Below are 18,362 nucleotides of genomic sequence, written 5' to 3'. Positions count from 1 at the left end.
AGAAAAAAAATTGAATTTAGTAATAGTTGTTTAGGAGTTATACGCATTTAAAGTTCAAATGAGCAGAGTAGTGGACCAACATTTTGTGGGGTAACCGCTCATCATCCCACTCTACTCATCAAAACATTAAATACTTAGAACTCATTAATTATTAGTTATAAATTCAAAATTCATGTTCAAAAATAATCAGAAAAATATTTTGCTTTCAAAAATGAAACTGTATGTTGAACTGTATGTTCTCATTCAAAAAAGTAAAAACTTAAAAAGTTGTAAGGATAAAAATATAATTTTTTAAGAACTGTTGTTGAGTAACAACTTCAAACCATATAAAAAAAAATATTTTTAAAAACGTTGATAAAATTTTGAAATAAAGAATGTCTTATGTTAAATAAGCTATCCGGTATATCAGGGGTCAGCGATTGATTTCGAAGGCGGTCAGGATGATATGGAAAAATGTTTTCTAAGGTCCAGAAAACCTTTTTTGTAGTATTAATTGTTAATTATTTATAATAGATATTTTATATTCACTTTGGATAAAAATAAATGTCTACTTTTTGCCAGTCTAGTTAAATTATTCCGAGATTGTTCTTGAGGTCTTGTTGATTTGTCAGACTTAATATCATTGCCCTAATTAACAGATATTAAATATATGAATATTAATATTAATTTAAGTCAAACACTAGAAAAATTAATTCATGCTATGAAATAATAAATTAGGTGTTGTTTACATATTATGCAACTTCAGTTACTACAATAATGACAAAGTATTGAATTAAATTTATGTTTTCTAATATCTCAAACATCTGTTCATTGTTTGTAAGGTCTTTAGTAGGTTTTCTTGAAATTCTTGTTTTTATATCCTTAATATTTATAAAACTCACACCAAGTTCCTAATATTGTTATAAACATTTATCTACAACTAATGCAAATCAAGTTATATATTTTAACTTACTTTATCTTCAGAAGAATATAAAGTTTTAGCTGATGATAACTTGGTTAGGATAGGTGATGGCACAGGTGACAAATTTTGTTTTATCAGATTCTTCTGAAAAAGAAATATTTCAAAATATAATAGGTGATTAGTTCAAACCTAGAAACATAACTCATCAAACTTAAAATATAATACTCGATAAATAAAAATAATTCAATTTTTTTCTTGAACATATTGATTAAAAAGTTGTTTTTAATTTTTGTATAGGATCAAATAAAATAAATGAAGACAATTTATTGTTGTTAGTTGATGAAATTGAAAAATATGAAATTAATTATTGTAACACATTTTTGTTAAAAGTATAATTGAATAATTTCCTACTTTTTTATAACTGTTGAATTTTCTATCCTTTTTCACTATAACAGAATTGTCTGTAACCGATGTATCATCCTAAAACACGAAAAGCACGTATAAACCTGAAGCAACAACAAATTATAAATAAAATTAGTTCATATATAGTTTTTTATTTTTGTACATAGCTCATATATATTTCAATACCACTAGGTGTTACATTTTATGAACTATGTTTAAAATAAAAAACTATACAAATGAGAAACCAATTTCATTAATATAATACTAGTGGACATTACCTTGCATGAACTTCATAATATTTTACATAGGTGAAGTTTTTAAACACATTGTTAAATACAAAAATTAAAATGTTTAAGTTTAATCTAGTTAAACGAGAAATCAAACATACAGTTTTTAATAAATGAAGCAATTCAAATTAAGAGTGGTTTATATTATATTATATTATTAAATCAAATATAATAAGTAAATATTGGTTAAGATAAAAAAGCAATATAAAATATAAACAATGATTTAGTATGTTTTGTCACAATTAAACAATAATCATTCATAAAGTTACATCAGTATATAGTATAAATTCATTAAAATAATTAACAATATGTACATTTTGTCTGTCCAAATTAAAGTATAAAAAAGTATTTACTCTGTATTTTACATAAACTACAAAATATTATGATGGTTTTGTATTACTAATTAAAAATCTCACAGTGCAAAAAAAAAATTTTAATAATTATCTTGTAATGTCATACTTTTATCAGAAGTTTTCTCGAAGAAAGCGAGGATAAACCATTCTTTAGCTTTCTTTTTGAACCAACATTTTCTTCGGATTGCGTAGAATCATCAACTGTAATGTCATCCTAAAAGTTATAAAAAAAAAAATTCATTTACACACAAAAATAAATTATTCATCATAAGTGACAACTAATATACAGTATTATAAAATAACTATCCCCAGATTACCTTAATTCTACAAAGATTTTACCCCATCAGTATTATTAGTTTTCTCAAATTTTCAATTTTAAAAAGTTTTAAAAAAGTAGACATAAGTGGGCAATATTGACAAATGTAGCATCAACATTCAATACAAAAAATTTCTAAAAATCCATAAAGAAAAAAAAAAGAAAAATTAACATTACTTATTATATTATTAATATTTTTTGAAAATTACAAAAAAAAAAAATTATCTGTAGGACTTGTAGAATTAAGAGGAACAACATGACATAAAATACATAATGTTATATACAATTAGAGATAATGAAGTTAATGAACTGTTTGAATGATTCTCTCAACAGTAAGAAAATATTATATTTAATTGTATCACGCACTGAAAATATTGTTATGACCTGAGATAAATAAAAATTAATTTAAGTTAAATTTATTTGAGATACTTATAATAAAACATGTATTAACATACATGTTGGTACTTGGTTTATCCTTGTGATAATTCAGATGTTATGTTACGAGATACAACACTTTCACTACCTACCAAACTTTCACTTTAGCACTAGTTTTTTTTTTTTACCTAAGAATTTGATAAAAACTATAAACTAAAGCATACTGAATTAAAATCTAATATTGAATGTTTATAATTTTTTTTTTTTATTGAAATCATATTATTTTTAAGTTTGTAAAAGTTATGTAATACATTTCATAAAAGTAGGTATAGGCATTAATTACATTTTTTATCTCTGTAATTCACTTCATAAATATATTCATCTTAAATCTAATTTATAAACCAGAGACATAACATAATTTAAACTTACCCACATATAACTCTCATACAGAAAATAATAGGATTACAAGAGCTACATTTAGAAAGAGAATTAGAAATCTTTTCCAAATAACACTAACACTAACACTTAATTTAAAAATAGGATAATTCAAGAAATATAATACCAATTGATGTTAAAAACCTGTACATTCACCTTAAAAATAATTATCAACTGTTCATAAAAATACTACATATTAATTGATTTTATTATTTTGTTTTAATAATAGTATCAATATCGTCAAATTTGAAATAAAGGTAGTGCAACAAGCACATTATTCATTTATTAATTTAAATTCAATTAAAACTTATTTTAAATAAAAAAATTTCTTATACATTTTTAGTTCTAAGGAATTACAAGTTACAACTATTATTATTATTAGAATACAATTTAAAAATTAGTGAAATAAATATGAATGTTAAACAATGTAGAACAATTGATGAAATCAAACAATCGTGCATTTACTGAAACGTAATTAATGTAATAAAAACTTTTAAAGATTCTCCACAAAACAAATTTGTTATGAATTCTTTATTTTATACAGCAGAACAAATTTAGTATAAAATGAAAGTATTAATATAAATTGATGAAAGAGCAAGTGGCAATTCCAATTAAGAACCAATTGATATTTTGAGTTGGTATAAATTATACTGATTCATTTTTCTTTAGTAATAAAATTGTTGTATTCAGTGGCACATCTCATACACATATGAGAGGGAGAAAGGTAATAACATATAAAAATGAATACAATTTAAAAATTGCTGATAATTTACCTTCACAATACCTATATTTATAAAAAATAAAAATAAATTACAAACCAAGTGTTGTTACGGTCACTACCGAAGTTATTATTAGATATCGGATATTCAATATTATATTCTATAATATAAACAACTCATTTTATTGTAGAGATTACTGATTTATTGATTAGGTTCAGATAAATACATGAGCCGACTGGTCAACAAATATTTATAGATATTTATTATATCGGTATATCTCTGTATTTTTCAACTATCAAGCTATTGGATTTATATAGCTATATTATTTTATGCTCAAATTTCTGATATGTTTTTAAATAATTCTACTTCTAAAATATTACAATTCAAAAACTATTCGAATACGTGGTAATTTTTACGACTACACCCTCTATTACATTTATGCTTAAATTACGCATATAATGAAATTATGATTTTTAGAATTTTAAATACACTTGAAGACCAGTATTGTTGAATACTTAAGATTTTCTTGTACTACTGAAGGATGATATTTTGACAATACAAACTTCTGTTTTTCAAATAGGGACCCTTATTTTTCACTTATAATTATACAGCACATTTTATTTTTTATATATATTTAAATCAGTGAGCAGATTTTTAGTTGTATAACTTTGTGTACCAAGAATAATATGTCCATGGTAATGGGCTAAGTAAATATAGGGACTAAGATGATTTGAACATGTTGGTAATAAATATTAATCTATCAATAATATAAATTGTAAAAATGATCCAAGCTTATTAAATCCTACATCTAATATTTTATTTTTACTCATGTCGTAGGTACCTCCACTGGGAGGCCTTTACAGTATGTCAAATTTGCCTTTTTTATTTTTATTTATTTTAACTTATAAACCATCAGTTGTTCTTCTTTTTTGTAACAGATTGAATAAAATCATATGAACCAAAAAAAAAAAAAAATTAATATATTTTATTTTAATATATTACAGTTTAAATTTTTGTTAAACAATTTTTAAGGATTATTATCTAAACATTTTAATAAATAAGAAACTACTCATCAGAATTTTGATTTAGATACACTAAAATTTCAAGTAAATTATCCATTAATTAATTTGCAGAAATAAATGGGGGTTCTCATTTGAAAAATAGAAGTTTGTATCGCCCAGACGATGGAGTGTACAAAAATTATAGCTTTTATATATACTAAAAATTTAAATAAATGTACTATAATTAAAGATAAAAATGGGGACGAGCATACTTAAAAAATTACTCTAAATATATGATTTTTAATGTAACCCCTCCCATTTAAAATATCTGTATCAGATATCAGAACTAAGATCTAGTTTAAATGTATTTAATTATTAAATAAAAATAAATGGACATATTAAAAAATAATTGTTTTGGAATCATGAATTGGAAACAAAAGTTGTTGGAATGTTCTGCAAAACATGTATTGATATACTGTGTGTTTATGTTATTAATGACGTCTGTATATTAAATAAAAACTATTTTGACATGAAAATTATCAAATGTTAAACAAAGATATAATTATTAGAGGCTACATAGTCACTAGTAAATATCATTAATTTAATATAATTGTAGAAATAAATTGGTGCTAAAATATTAAAATAAAATATAAATATATACAATTAATATTATGAAATATACTCTATACTCTATTCAAGTAAAGAAACATACTCCGGCAGTCAATTTGTGCGGCTTTGCCAAATGGCATATATATAACAGTGGTTGACTTACTAGGGGATACAAATGGTTGTTGCCCACAACCGACAAAAACTTGTAGTCAACAAATAACTTTCTTAAATTGAATAGAGTATTTAAAATTAAAGAATAAACATTATACATAAACATGTCTCACCATGTTAATACACTCCTACAACTGCCTAAACATAAGTTAGAAAAAATTATTCTCAGGAAAAACCATGTATACATAATCTTATACAATAATACTTGATCATTGTTAACAAAAATTATTTAGTATTAAAAATTTGATTTTTAAACCATAGTTAGAAAAAAGATGAAATGAAGATTAAAAATGAAAAACATGACAAAACATATTGATTATAACTTATAAGTATTTCTTTGAATATGTACAAAGGAAACCTAACATTTTTGATATTGTGAGTTAATATAAATAAATTTTTTATTATTGAAAAAGATAATTTATTAGAATAGCGATATAATACAAAGTGCAGTTAAGCGCATTTAAATAAAAAAATATTATATTCAAAATGTTTTTGCAAATGAATGATACTTTTAACAAACATATATTTTCATTTGGACAATAAAACTAAAATATACTAACAGTTAATATTTTGTCCTGTTTAATTTTGTATACCATATTATGTTTCTTACACAATAAAAATTACATATCTGGACTGGGTATGACCGGTTTGATTGATTACATTTGTGAATAAAAATTCTTATTATATCATTTACCAATTGGAACTTATAAAATCAAGGGCCGTTCTAACAATGTCCGGTTAAAGTTAACAGACACTCAACTGGCCCAATTCTGCCAGTAATAAAAACTGTTATCAATTAATTAGCGTTAACCGACACTTTACCGGACATTGTAAGAACAGCCCTAAATGGTTTAAAAGTTATTAAAAATATATACATTTTTATTTTATTACTAAAGTTTTCAACATACTTAATAATTGTACAAAGTCAATGATTTTTATATAATATTATAATATAGGATAATAATAAATTAATAACATACAAATTGATTTATGAATCAAGTACTTTATGTACCTAAATAATTCCGATAATTTTCAAATAGATATTTTTGGTAATCTAAATTGAAAGGAGAACAAAAAGTGGTAGATATTACAGAATTACTAAAACCTGTATAAAAAATTTATTAAAAATTCACCTTTCAAAATTTAAATCAATAAATTTTATATATAACATTAAGTTTTAAAGGTAATTTAAATTTAAATTGATTTGTCAGTTATTAAAAATTTTAATAAATTAAAACAGACTATGACAATTTGACATAGATTTATAATTACAATGTAGATCTCTTAATTGTTTTTTTTGTTACATACTTTGGTGATATTGGCGATGTTCCTAGCTGAATTTTTCCATTTCCCTTTAACAACAGCAGGTGTTTCTGAGGGTTCCAAATTTGCATTCTAATATCAAAACGAAAAAGAAAAATAATTAAGTATGAGTCGAATATTAAGTCATTAAAATATACTTTTGAGGTAGTTGATGATTTTCCAATAGATGTTTTAGATTTGGATTTTTTGGAAAGTACAATTTTCTCAGCATTAGATGCTTCAACCTATATACATTTATTTGATTTTTATTATATACATTTTTATAACAATAAAAATAATAAAAGCCAATTGTTGTGATTTATTTATTACCTTATTTTCAGTTGTAGATATCTTTTGATCATTGCTAATTACTTTAGATAATTTTGACTTGTCTGAGTCAGAAACATTATCCTATGAAATAAGGAAAATTTACTTTACAAAAATAAATAACAAAATAAATGAAACATCTAAATGTTTTAAGTATAAATTATATATACAAAGAATAAGGATAGGCCACAATGATTTAATTTATTATTTATTATTATAATTTATAACTATGAAATCATTGATGATCAAATGGAAATCCTAGTAGCACAATTTTTATTCTAACTGAGTAAGCAAATGCATTTTTATTGGTTTAAGAATTTAGCTATATTACATTAGTATATAATTACCTTCAGTTTTAACGGTTTTCGTTTGTTTTTTGAAGAAACCTTGCACTTATCAACATCGTTACTTGAAATTACTTTCTTTTTCTCTTCTTCCTATGAAATTAAATATTTTAATTTATTTTAATACAATGATCATCTTCCTTATACCTGCCCCATAACCATAATTTGTGGAAAAAAGGCTCTATACGTTGCTAAAACATCTGAATCATCCATATAAATACTAGCAACGTTTGGTGCGGTCTAACAATCTCTTTGAAGAGGACTCTACGCAGACATTTGTTGTCTCCGTCTCATAAGTATGTAACGTCGCAAATTTTACCCTCGGCAGATCACATTTAGCTCCGCTAATTTAAAAATCAGAGTGAATTGACCTCTTTATAAAATTGAAAGGTAAGAAAATTATATAGGGCACCTCATACGCTTTTTGTTAAATTTTAATTTTAAAACGAGTATTTTAAGATTTACAAAGAATTTACAATTTACTCGCTTTAAAATTAAAATATAATAAAAACCATAGAGATGCTCTTAATAATCATCTTACCATTTAATTTTATGAGAGATCAATTCACCCTAATTTTGAAACAAACGGAGCTAAATGTCATTTACTGAGTGTAAAATTTGCGGCGTTACACACTAGTAAGACAGAGACAACAAATGTCTATGTCTTCATGTATTACTTACCGTGTAAGATCATACACCATACATTTTCAACACTTAAAATGTTAACATAATAAACAATAATTACCACTTTCACTCCAATAAATTTAGAACATCTTGTAGCTCCACATTGACAAGGTTTTTTCTCTACTCCCGCGCAACTCTGCAAACGGTAATCAAAAACCAGCTCTGTACCAGTTGGAATGTCTTGTAAAGCAAAAAGTCCAATTCTAGTATCTCCATTCACTGTCCATTTTTGGGTTACACAATTAGGTTCACACGAATGGTTCATAAACCTGTTGTAGATAAAAAAAATATTAAATTCAAGTAAATGTTACCATAAATATGCTTACAAAATAACTTGTTAACCATATTATATAACACAAACTAAAAGTTAAGGTTTTTAAATATTTTATACTAAGTCATTAAACTTAAAATAAGAAAAAACTTTAATATTCAAGAATTATAAAGAAATTACAGTAACACAACATTCTAAATTCTTTATATACTTTATATATCTGTTCTCATTGTCTCTTACGACACTTTCTCAGGGTAGGTTAAGTTAAAAAAATTCAGAAGTATAATTTTAATTTATAAAAATTAGTTTTTACCTTGATAAATTTCCTTTTGGCCCAGCGTCAATTGTTCTAGAATTATCAATAGTCAAAAAATAATAATTTTGTTCATTCCTTTGATGCATTTCCAAGCATCTCCTTTGAAATTCTTCTTCATCAATTACATCACCGACATACTCGATCACAAATGAACCTTAATTTTAAACAACCATTATAACACTATTTTAAAATTATACTAAACTGTTTAGTATTATCAAACCTTCTTTTATATCTTCTAATGTCTTAAGACCCCAACCTCTACCTTTAGTCAAAAACGGGACCATAGCAGGGTACAATGTTTTTTCAAATCTTTGGTTATTACATTTGTCTCCAGCAGGACATACTTTTGGTTCACATTCAAACATAAGCATTCTATAAGTTAATTCAAAATTAGGAAAAACAAAATACAAAATTTAGTAAAAATTTAAATAGGTAATTTGGAAATGTTATAAATAAAATACCTATTTATACAATCAGAACCGGGACCACATGGGTTTGGCTTTGTGGGATCACATTCACAGGGAGTCATTGCGGTAATATCAAATTCCATATTTTTGACATTGCCAATGGGTTTGTTGAATTTTATTCTTGTAAATTTTGGAGGCTTCTATAATAACAATAAAATAAAAAGTAATATAAATTATTAATCAAAAATTATATATAACATACCGTAAAAGATTTTGCTACTATAGCATCATTTTTTTCCTTTTCTTTAATATAAGCACTATGGGCTTGAGCTGCTTCTAAAATAGAATCTTGAAACACTTTATCTATAACCTTCACATTATTTTTTCTTAAAACATTCTCATCATCCTAAAATAAAAAACACAATTAGGACATTGCTCCAAAGTTTTATGAAAATAGAGCTAATTTTTTTCTGATGCGATTTTGTAATGCTAGTATTAGACTCAACCAAACTAATTTATATACATTTTTTTTATTCTAGATTCATAAACAAGTTATAATTACCCCTTCATGAAAGTTAAATACTCGTCCTCGATTTACCCAATAATAATCATATGTTCCAAAAAATCGAACAGCAAATTGTCCAACAGAATGTGATATTGCACTTACAGTATCAGGAACTTCATTTGGGAAAATAATTTGAGCTGGCCACCATCTAAAAATAAGTATAATTAGAAATATTTGTAAGATTAATCAACAAAATTAGATATTTTATCACTAAATATAATCCACATTCAATTTAACTTTTCAACAATAAATATACAATTTTACCTATACAAAAATTAGGGAGAACGCAACAATACTTAATAATACAATTATAAAAACATATAATTTTTAAATTTATCAGTGATATAGTCTATTTACCAAAAGAATATACATTTTTGGTGCATAGTTTCCCACAAATGAGAAAACTGATCTTGTAGTGGTAGGTGCTGTTTTGATGGGGATTGACTAGTTTGATTATACTCCTGCCACTCGCTTGTAACAGAATTTATATAAATTATATAGCTAGATAAAACCATCAATTTTTTTTCATATAGATATACAGAGCATATAATATATATAATAACAAACATTTTGTATGTGTCACTATATTGTTAATATTTATAAGAAATGTCTAAAACATGTTCTGTATAAATTGTGAAAGTATATAGAAATATAATTTATATTATCCATATGAATTTAGGTACCAGCAAGTAACAGGAGGATAACAAATCCATTAAGTCAAAAACACGAAAATTAATGTTTATAATGTAAATACAGATTAAAATCATAAAATTAAGGAAGTCGAAAACTATAATTTCTGTAATAAATATTTAAAAACGTCTGTGGTCAAAAAATTATAGTCAATACCTATGATGTCATGGAAAAAATTCTAGATTAGATGTTTTTTAGGCCTTGTTACCTCAAAAATTAATAATGTTAATTATTTAACACTGTAGTGATAAATAAAATCAAGAATCATACCTATAGTTTCCAATCTTAACCCATACAATTTCACCATATAGAGGATATCGTCCAGTTTGACATTCTTCACAAGTAAAACCGCCTTCAAATTCTGATGGATCCTGATTTAAACAATCAATGTGGAATGACGATGGACACAAATCACAGAAAACTAATGAACCACCTCCTTAAAAATATAAAATGTGTTTGATAGAAACCAAACAGACTTAATCATTTGATATAATAATCACCTAATGCACAAATAAAACACCAGGTAGCATTATAATGATATATTTGCACTTTAACAGGTTCAAAATGTCGACTGCAAATAATATCATTGTATGTTAAGACTTGACAACCAGCTGGTAAACAGTATTCACCTATAAATACATACAAAATATAAACATCGAAAATTATGAATTATTTTAAAATAGTATTACTTCTATGATAGGCTGTTGGGCATTTTATACACCGGGTTATTTTTTCAGCGGGAAAATGAGTTGTACATGAACTTTTAGGGTTATCCGAAATGCATAAATGACAAACATGATGTGGACATACTACACATCGGACATTGTTCCGTGATCCTTGAATCCACTGACATTGAGGCCAATCTTTTAAACAAGATTCATGAAAATATTTTCCACAGCTGGCTAAAAATAATTTATTTTACTTTATCAGTAAATCGTATTTAACATTTAACATTTTGTGTTGATTCATAGATCTAGCATATACTTTACAGTCTAAATTTAAGTAAAAGTAAATTCAAAACATAAACTAATTCATTAATTGTTCAGTCTTTAATGCTTCAAAATGTAATTTAATAAAAACTTTAATGTAATGATTTTATGACTTTTTTTAATTTAAATTTGTTAAAGAAATTATGACTATCAGAGTTGACATAACATTTAATTCATATTTTAATTTTAAAAGTTATGAAATTATATAACAGCTCATGTACCCATATCAATATCTGTTAACATTGTATAATAAATTATAATAGGACAATAGTAAAAATAATTCACTTATTTTTGATATTTTAACTTACATATTTTACAAACAATCTTTTGTCCAGGATCGTCAATATCCAAGCCACACACAAAACAGTTTGTTTTACCAGCTTTACATAGGCTGCACATATATTTTAAATTATCCAATGATATTTTTTCATCAATGTTGATTGGTACAGTTGGAGTAACATTTTTTTCTTCAGATGTTCCCGAAATAGAATCTTCATTTACACTTTCTAATTCACTTTGAGTATTATCATTTTCAGTAAGAATGCAATTATCATTTTTAAATAGTTCATCCGATTCAAATTGATTAAGCGATATGGTTTCTTCATTAGTATAACTAGAACATTGGGTTTGAGATAAGGTCTGCAAGCAATTAGATTTCACGTCATCATCTTTTTTAAATAATTTAGCAGTGTTTTCTTCTTCTAAGTTACTTATAAGCTGAGGATTATCAACAATAGAACCTTCATTTTTCTGTGTGATTTTTGAGTAATGCCTTTTACGGCGACCAGACGTTTTTTTAATTTTAGTTTTAGTCATTGGTATACTTTTGGTCTTATTATATCTTTCTTCGCTCTTATTCAAACATTCTTTATGAAAATAACTTTGACATGGGCCCAAACATTTAACTGTGTCTTTAATATTTTTACAAACTACACACGCTCTTTTCCAGGTTTTTGTAAAAAGCTGTTTGTTTTGTGAACTAGTTAAGAAAACTGAACTGTATGTTTCATTTTTTGAAGAAGCTTCACTTTCTGTCGTATCTGGTTCTGGGCTACTTTCATGTTTAACTGTAGTAGATTTTCTGAAGACCACAGAAAATTGAAAATAAAAATTAATACAATATAATTAATTTTATTTTAGTTTCCAAAAAACATAAGTAAATCTTTTAGAAATAATAACTTTCAGTTTAAAATGTTACCTTCCAGTAGAGTTTTCTTTTTCAATAAGTCGTTTTCTAGTAACTGTTTTCTTAGAATTGGATGAACTAGAATACATATAAATATTTAATTTTAATTGCTTGAGTACTAGACTATAAAAAAATTATCTAGTCGAGAAAATGAACTCAGTTGTATTTATTTTATACTCATCAACATGAGTACTATTTTTTGGGGAAAAATAAATGTAAAAACTATAAATATTATAAAACCACAATATTTTATATTGTGTATAGGTAAGCGAGCAATACCTTCAAATACACGAGTAACTTTCAGTACTAATTTAGAATAATTAAGAATTGTCGATAATACAATACTTGAACCAAAAATAGACTAAAAAAAATGAATGCTCAATTCAACTTGTTTTCAAAAAATAATATTCTCATAACACTATTTAAATTATATCACTAATATTATACCTTTGTAAACGTATAGAATGATCACCGTTAATTAAATTGATTTCTTTATTTGAGTTGGTACTGCAATTATAAACACAAAATAATATTTAAAAACATAATAATATACCTTCATAATAAACAAATACACTGATAATTAAATATATTTAAACTTACTTGATATGAATTGTATTTTTTTTTTTTGAACGACGTGAACTTGGAAAAATAATATTATCTTGATCATATTCTCCTTCTAATATGCTAGAATTTATAATATTAAAAAAATAAGATCAAATCATTTTTTTTTATCTCTAGTAGAAAAAATGTATCAATTAGACATTTCAATAACAGTTAACATCTAATTAATAAAGAGGGGCCTGGCAAAGTGATGGCTGACCATACTCACTTAAGTGCATTGAGGACAAGCATAGTCTGGCGTCACTAGCTCTCTGACAAGTGATCACCTTAATTTTAAGTGACAAATCCTAGCCCCACAATCCACATACACACAAATATCTAAAGGGGGGGGGGGAAATATATAGCACATACTAAGTTTTGTTTTTACAAGTAATAAAACAATTAATATGAACAAAAATAAAAGTAGGGACATGCCAACCCCCCCTCCTAACAGATGCCAATGTTTGACATCTTTTATAATATACAAAGTGTAACAGAAAGAATTTACAAAAAAAAAAAAATTTATGCAACATAAACGTATGACAAAAATTGTTAAAATTATATGATTATACTCTGTTCCACGAGAGAGTGCGACCGCCACGCGCATCCAAATGAATTTGCTCTGACGTCATGAGGCCAAATTTCTACCATATGGCGGCTGTCCTCTGTATACAACGGCTTGACATTCGACAACGGTACGACGGCGATCGACAAATACTGACAGTACAGAACCTTGGCAGGAATATGGTGGGGATGCGCAGAAATGAACGCGTTTTGGTCACCGCCCAGTCGCACTCTCTCGTGGAACGGAGTATAGTAAATAGCAGGGATGGAAACGTTTTAAATTTTTTTTTTTGTTTTTGTTTATTGATTTAAAAAATATCGTTTTTAAAAACGTTATTTTCCTATCGTTTCCAAATAACGTTTTTGATAATATATATTTTTTTTTAATATTATATTTTTATAACTTATAACTTTTAACTTTTAAGTTATAATAGTAACACATAATACAGAAATGCACTAAAAAGTTAAAAATTAAATTAAATCATTCTTAAAATTGAAATTTTAAATCAAAATTATAATTTAACTATATAAAAATTAGAAAAATTCAAAATTTCTGATTTCAAAATTAAAGACAAATGAATTTTTTCCAATTTTTTTTTTTCCTGGTATAATTTAATAATGTATAATACTATAATTTATTTTCGTTTTTAATTTTTTTTTCGGTTTTTGGGATTTTTTGTTATCGTTTTTTAGTTGTTTTTTGTTTTCATTTAATTAATTGTTTTTGTTTTTTTCTGTTAAATAACATTTTTTTAAAAATGTTTTCCATCCCTAGTAAATAGTGTAAGAAATATACTCATGTTAGCAAATTTCCAAAAATAATATTTTTAAAATAATTATTGCGTTCTAGATTGATTTAATCAAAAAAATATTAATATCTTAAAAAATTCTAAAAAATAAACTACTTGACTTAGATATTAAATTTTTTTTTTTTTTTTTACCTTATTTCGAGTTTCCTATGATGAGGTACCAAACGAGAATAAGATGTTGTGGTTGTAACCGGGTATTTATCTTGATTATCAGATACACTATTACTATCATTATTTTCTGGAGAATTCATTATTGAATAAGATAAATCATGTTTATTGGCAACTGAACTTTTTGGTGGATACGTTTTTGTTGATCTTCTTTTTTTTACAGTTTCCTGTTTTACTTTTAAATCTAAGTCTTCCATAAAAGCATAGCTCATAGAAAAATCAGAAACAGTACTATCCACATCATCTGATCTTGACAATAAAGGAATATCTATTGATCTTGATGATGTACAATTCATAGCTATGTTTTCAGTCTTCATTATTTTTAAATCATTATCTTGTTCAGGAACTGCTAGAGATCTTTTTCTTGAATAAGTACGTACTTTTAAAGCCTTAGAATAATATAATATTCAATCAATTAACACTTTGATCAATAACAAATAATATTTTAACTTACAGCAACAGTGCCTTCAGATGATTTATTTAAAACAGATGGAGTTACAGAATCTGAATTACAAAAAGATTTGAAAAATTCTATCAATCTCGATTCTCTGAAATATAAAATACATCTTGTATAATTAATGAAAATAATTTGGTATTATAAACAACTGTATTCTAAATATACCTATCAAGTTTCATCAAATTATCAGCTTCTTCAACTGCCAATTCCCACGTATCAATAAGCTTTTTACTATTCTTAAAGTAAGTCTGTAAATATTAATAATTATAAAATACAAAAATTTAAAAATAAATCTTTTACAACTTATATATAATTATATTGTATTAATTTATACTTACTAAAGTATTAGGATACTTTAAAAGTAATTCACATTTTCCATTGTAACTTTCAGTAGTTGTGGCCCAACTTCTTCTACCTTTATCATTACAAAAGCGGACATGTATCAATAAACGCTTTTTTTCTTCTGAAAAAATATAATATATTATAAAAACTTACATAAAGGTCAGAAAAAATAATAAAGTAATATTTAGTCACAATAGTACTTAATTAACAAATTACTAGAACATTTTGAAGTTTATTCATTAAAAAAATGATGTACCTTATGTATTATGTTAGTTATTATAATATTATGCTATATTTTTAACAATATAATATTCTGTTAAAACTTAATTAAAAGTTACATTAGTAGTTCAATCATGAACATTGATGAACAATCATTTGAGTAAGTATATTATTATAAATAGCTTACTATAATGAATATTCAATGTTGGGTCAACACAGATAATGCTTGGCCAATATGGATACTTCCCAATTTTAGCCCAAACAATATCACCAATCTTGTAATCCTCAATTTGCTTAGAACTAGTACTAGCAGGTTTGTCTAGTAATGAATCAAAAACATCCACATCCATATCATTTAGTGAATCTTGAAGGGAAGGAGTAGTTAGTGTATTGACAGCCTCGTTATTTAAATGAGATGAATCAGAAGGTAGCGGCGTATTCACAGCCTCGTCACTATCTAAATGAGTTGTATCAAACAGCAATGGTGTATTCATAGCCTCGTTACTATTTAAATAAGATGTATCTGATAGCAGTGGTGTATTCACAGCCTCATCGCTATTTAAATTAGATGTATCTAACAGCAGTGGTGTATTCAAAGCCTCATCGCTACTCAACAAGTTGTTATTTTGATGAGATGTAACAGACAGCAGTGGTGTATTCTCAGCCTCGTCACTATTTAAATGAGATGTCTCCGAGAGTAGTGGTGTATTCTCAGCCTCGTCGCTATTTAAATGAGATGTCTCTGAGAGTAGTGGTGTATTCAAAGCCTCATCGCTACTCAACAAGTTGCTATTTAGATTAGATGTATCAGTCAGCGGAGGTATATTAGCATCATCACTGTTTAAATGACATGTATCAGACAACAGTGGTATGTTCATAGCCTTGTTGTTACTCAACAAGTTGCAATTCAAATGAGATATATCAGTCGGCAATGGTGTATTCTCAGCCTCATCGCTACTTAATGAGTTGCTATGTAAATGAGATATATTATTCGGTAGCACAGGATTGTTGTCAAAAATTAGGACATCGATCGCATTTGGTTGACCATTATCGTTAACATAGTCTTGGCTAGTTTCTAAAAAAACATTAACCGGTTCTGTAATGTCAGCCATCGTGTAAAGAAAGTCAAACCTGTAACAACAAATTTGTAATAAAGCACACAATTCAAGGGTTCCTTTATGTTGGTACAGTAATCAACTTTCTGCAAAACATATAATACATCAAAAGGCGTTTCACAAGACATCAGGAGCGCTGCGCCACACAGCATTTGAGTATTGAATTGTGTAACGATTGCACCGTAATAATAATCTTACCAAAGGAACAACACAGAACACCAACCCAGGACATTAATTGAAGACTGAACGCTGGTAAAACGACGGTCAACAGCTACCAGTGACTACATTAGCAAGGTGATGTTAAAATGGGCTTGAATCAACGGACATTCACTTTCTTACCGTTAGTTATTTTATTTTTAGAGTAAGAGTTACAAATAACCGTAGATTTAAACCAACTTAAACGTCGCAGTGTAAACATAGTCACTGGTAGGTGTTTGGCGTCGTTTTAACAGCGTTCGGTCTTCGATTAGTGACCTGAGTTGGTGATCTGTTTACATGTCTCGGCAAGATCACCACAGTGCGATCGTTATAGAGTTCAGTTTATTTGTAATCGTTTAATATTTACTAATAAGTATTCAGTACCTCTGAGACACGGCGACGAAAATTCCGTCAAGACATGACGAGCAATCCCTAGAGACTTTGGTACGTAGGTAACGAACCGGGATAAAGTTTATTAAATAAACTAGCTCGGCCCTAAAGTCTCTAATCCTGATCCTCCAGCATCAATAGTAGTAGAGTATAGTAGCGAGATTTTTTTTCAGTCTAAAGAGGCAATCGTTAAGTGACATTTATTTAGACAGTCATTCCGCGTTGAATCTTGTTAAAACAAATATTGAATTTATAAATGCATTTAACACTACCTAGGTATATCACTATAAGTATATTCGTACAATAGTAAATACTAAATAGTACATTAATTATTTAATTATAATTAAAATTATTAATAAATAATTATTAATTATAATATTATGTATATAGTATACTAGATGCGTGAGTGATAAAATGGTAGTTGAAGAAAGCGGTAACAGAAGTCGTAACCAGTTAACGCGCACCAGTATGCCACCCCAACGATACAGCCTGCAGTATAAGCCATATAGCGCAGACGAATGAATACACTCTTGTAAAATGTAAATTATTATTTTTACCAAAATGAAACAGATAACCTACAGGAGAACATCAGACCGACCGTTACGTCGAGAGCTCGCGTCGCACTATTGCCAACCGTCCCGCGACCGAGCCCGCTGGTGCCGTTTCAAATGTAGATGGCGCGCGCATATTGACGGAGAAGATACAACGATGTCGCAATATGGAATCCATATTTTATGACTGTGGCATCAAACTGTGAGAAACCATAGCCAAATAAATAATATTATGCTATTTGGCCATGTGTCACGTGTTATAATATTGTGTGAAACGGTGAACGACATTTTCATAATAT

General features: G+C 26.6%; 1 protein-coding gene across 6 annotated transcripts; it reads right to left on the bottom strand.

Moving 5' to 3' along the window:
• On the bottom strand, positions 1 to 17,847 carry LOC100161826 (histone-lysine N-methyltransferase NSD2). Of its 6 annotated transcripts, none has more exons than XM_029489287.1 (27): positions 17,507 to 17,847; positions 15,997 to 16,940; positions 15,587 to 15,708; positions 15,414 to 15,496; positions 15,246 to 15,339; positions 14,756 to 15,180; positions 13,251 to 13,334; positions 13,098 to 13,157; positions 12,663 to 12,728; positions 11,773 to 12,545; positions 11,165 to 11,377; positions 10,976 to 11,104; positions 10,746 to 10,911; positions 9,783 to 9,933; positions 9,483 to 9,626; positions 9,275 to 9,420; positions 9,034 to 9,185; positions 8,811 to 8,967; positions 8,288 to 8,495; positions 7,546 to 7,635; positions 7,202 to 7,282; positions 7,030 to 7,116; positions 6,878 to 6,964; positions 2,050 to 2,157; positions 1,313 to 1,381; positions 953 to 1,045; positions 1 to 627 (listed from the first exon to the last, which is right to left on the bottom strand). In XM_029489287.1, the coding sequence occupies exons 2-27, from the start codon at positions 16,919 to 16,921 to the stop codon at positions 505 to 507; spliced, it is 4,836 nt and encodes a 1,611-aa protein (XP_029345147.1). In that variant the 5' UTR covers positions 16,922 to 16,940; positions 17,507 to 17,847; the 3' UTR covers positions 1 to 504. The 6 variants fall into 6 exon arrangements, 5 of the variants coding, with proteins under 5 accessions (XP_029345147.1, XP_008185362.2, XP_029345146.1 ...); XM_008187140.3 differs by having other exon boundaries at positions 2 to 627; positions 15,587 to 15,711; XM_029489286.1 differs by having other exon boundaries at positions 2 to 627; positions 953 to 1,042; positions 15,587 to 15,711.
• Between the last annotated feature and the right edge of the window lie 515 nt (positions 17,848 to 18,362).

The sequence above is a fragment of the Acyrthosiphon pisum genome, chromosome A2 (assembly GCF_005508785.2).
Source record: "Acyrthosiphon pisum isolate AL4f chromosome A2, pea_aphid_22Mar2018_4r6ur, whole genome shotgun sequence".
NCBI classification, from domain to species: domain Eukaryota; kingdom Metazoa; phylum Arthropoda; class Insecta; order Hemiptera; family Aphididae; genus Acyrthosiphon; species Acyrthosiphon pisum.
Note: the sequence above shows the minus strand (reverse complement) of the source record. Positions and strands in the feature narration are given on the sequence as shown.

Bases quoted from the DNA above. Each gene is read 5' to 3' on its own strand.
- LOC100161826 (XM_008187140.3), bottom strand. From the start codon at position 16,921: ATGGCTGACATTACAGAACCGGTTAATGTTTTTTTAGAAACTAGCCAA. The intron at 15,712-15,996 runs GTAAGCTATTTA...ATATTTTTTCAG, and splicing joins AACATTGAATATTCATTATA to AAGAAAAAAAGCGTTTATTG. The intron at 2,158-6,877 runs GTATGTAACAAA...TATAACTTTTAG, and splicing joins ACATCGCCAATATCACCAAA to GATGACATTACAGTTGATGA.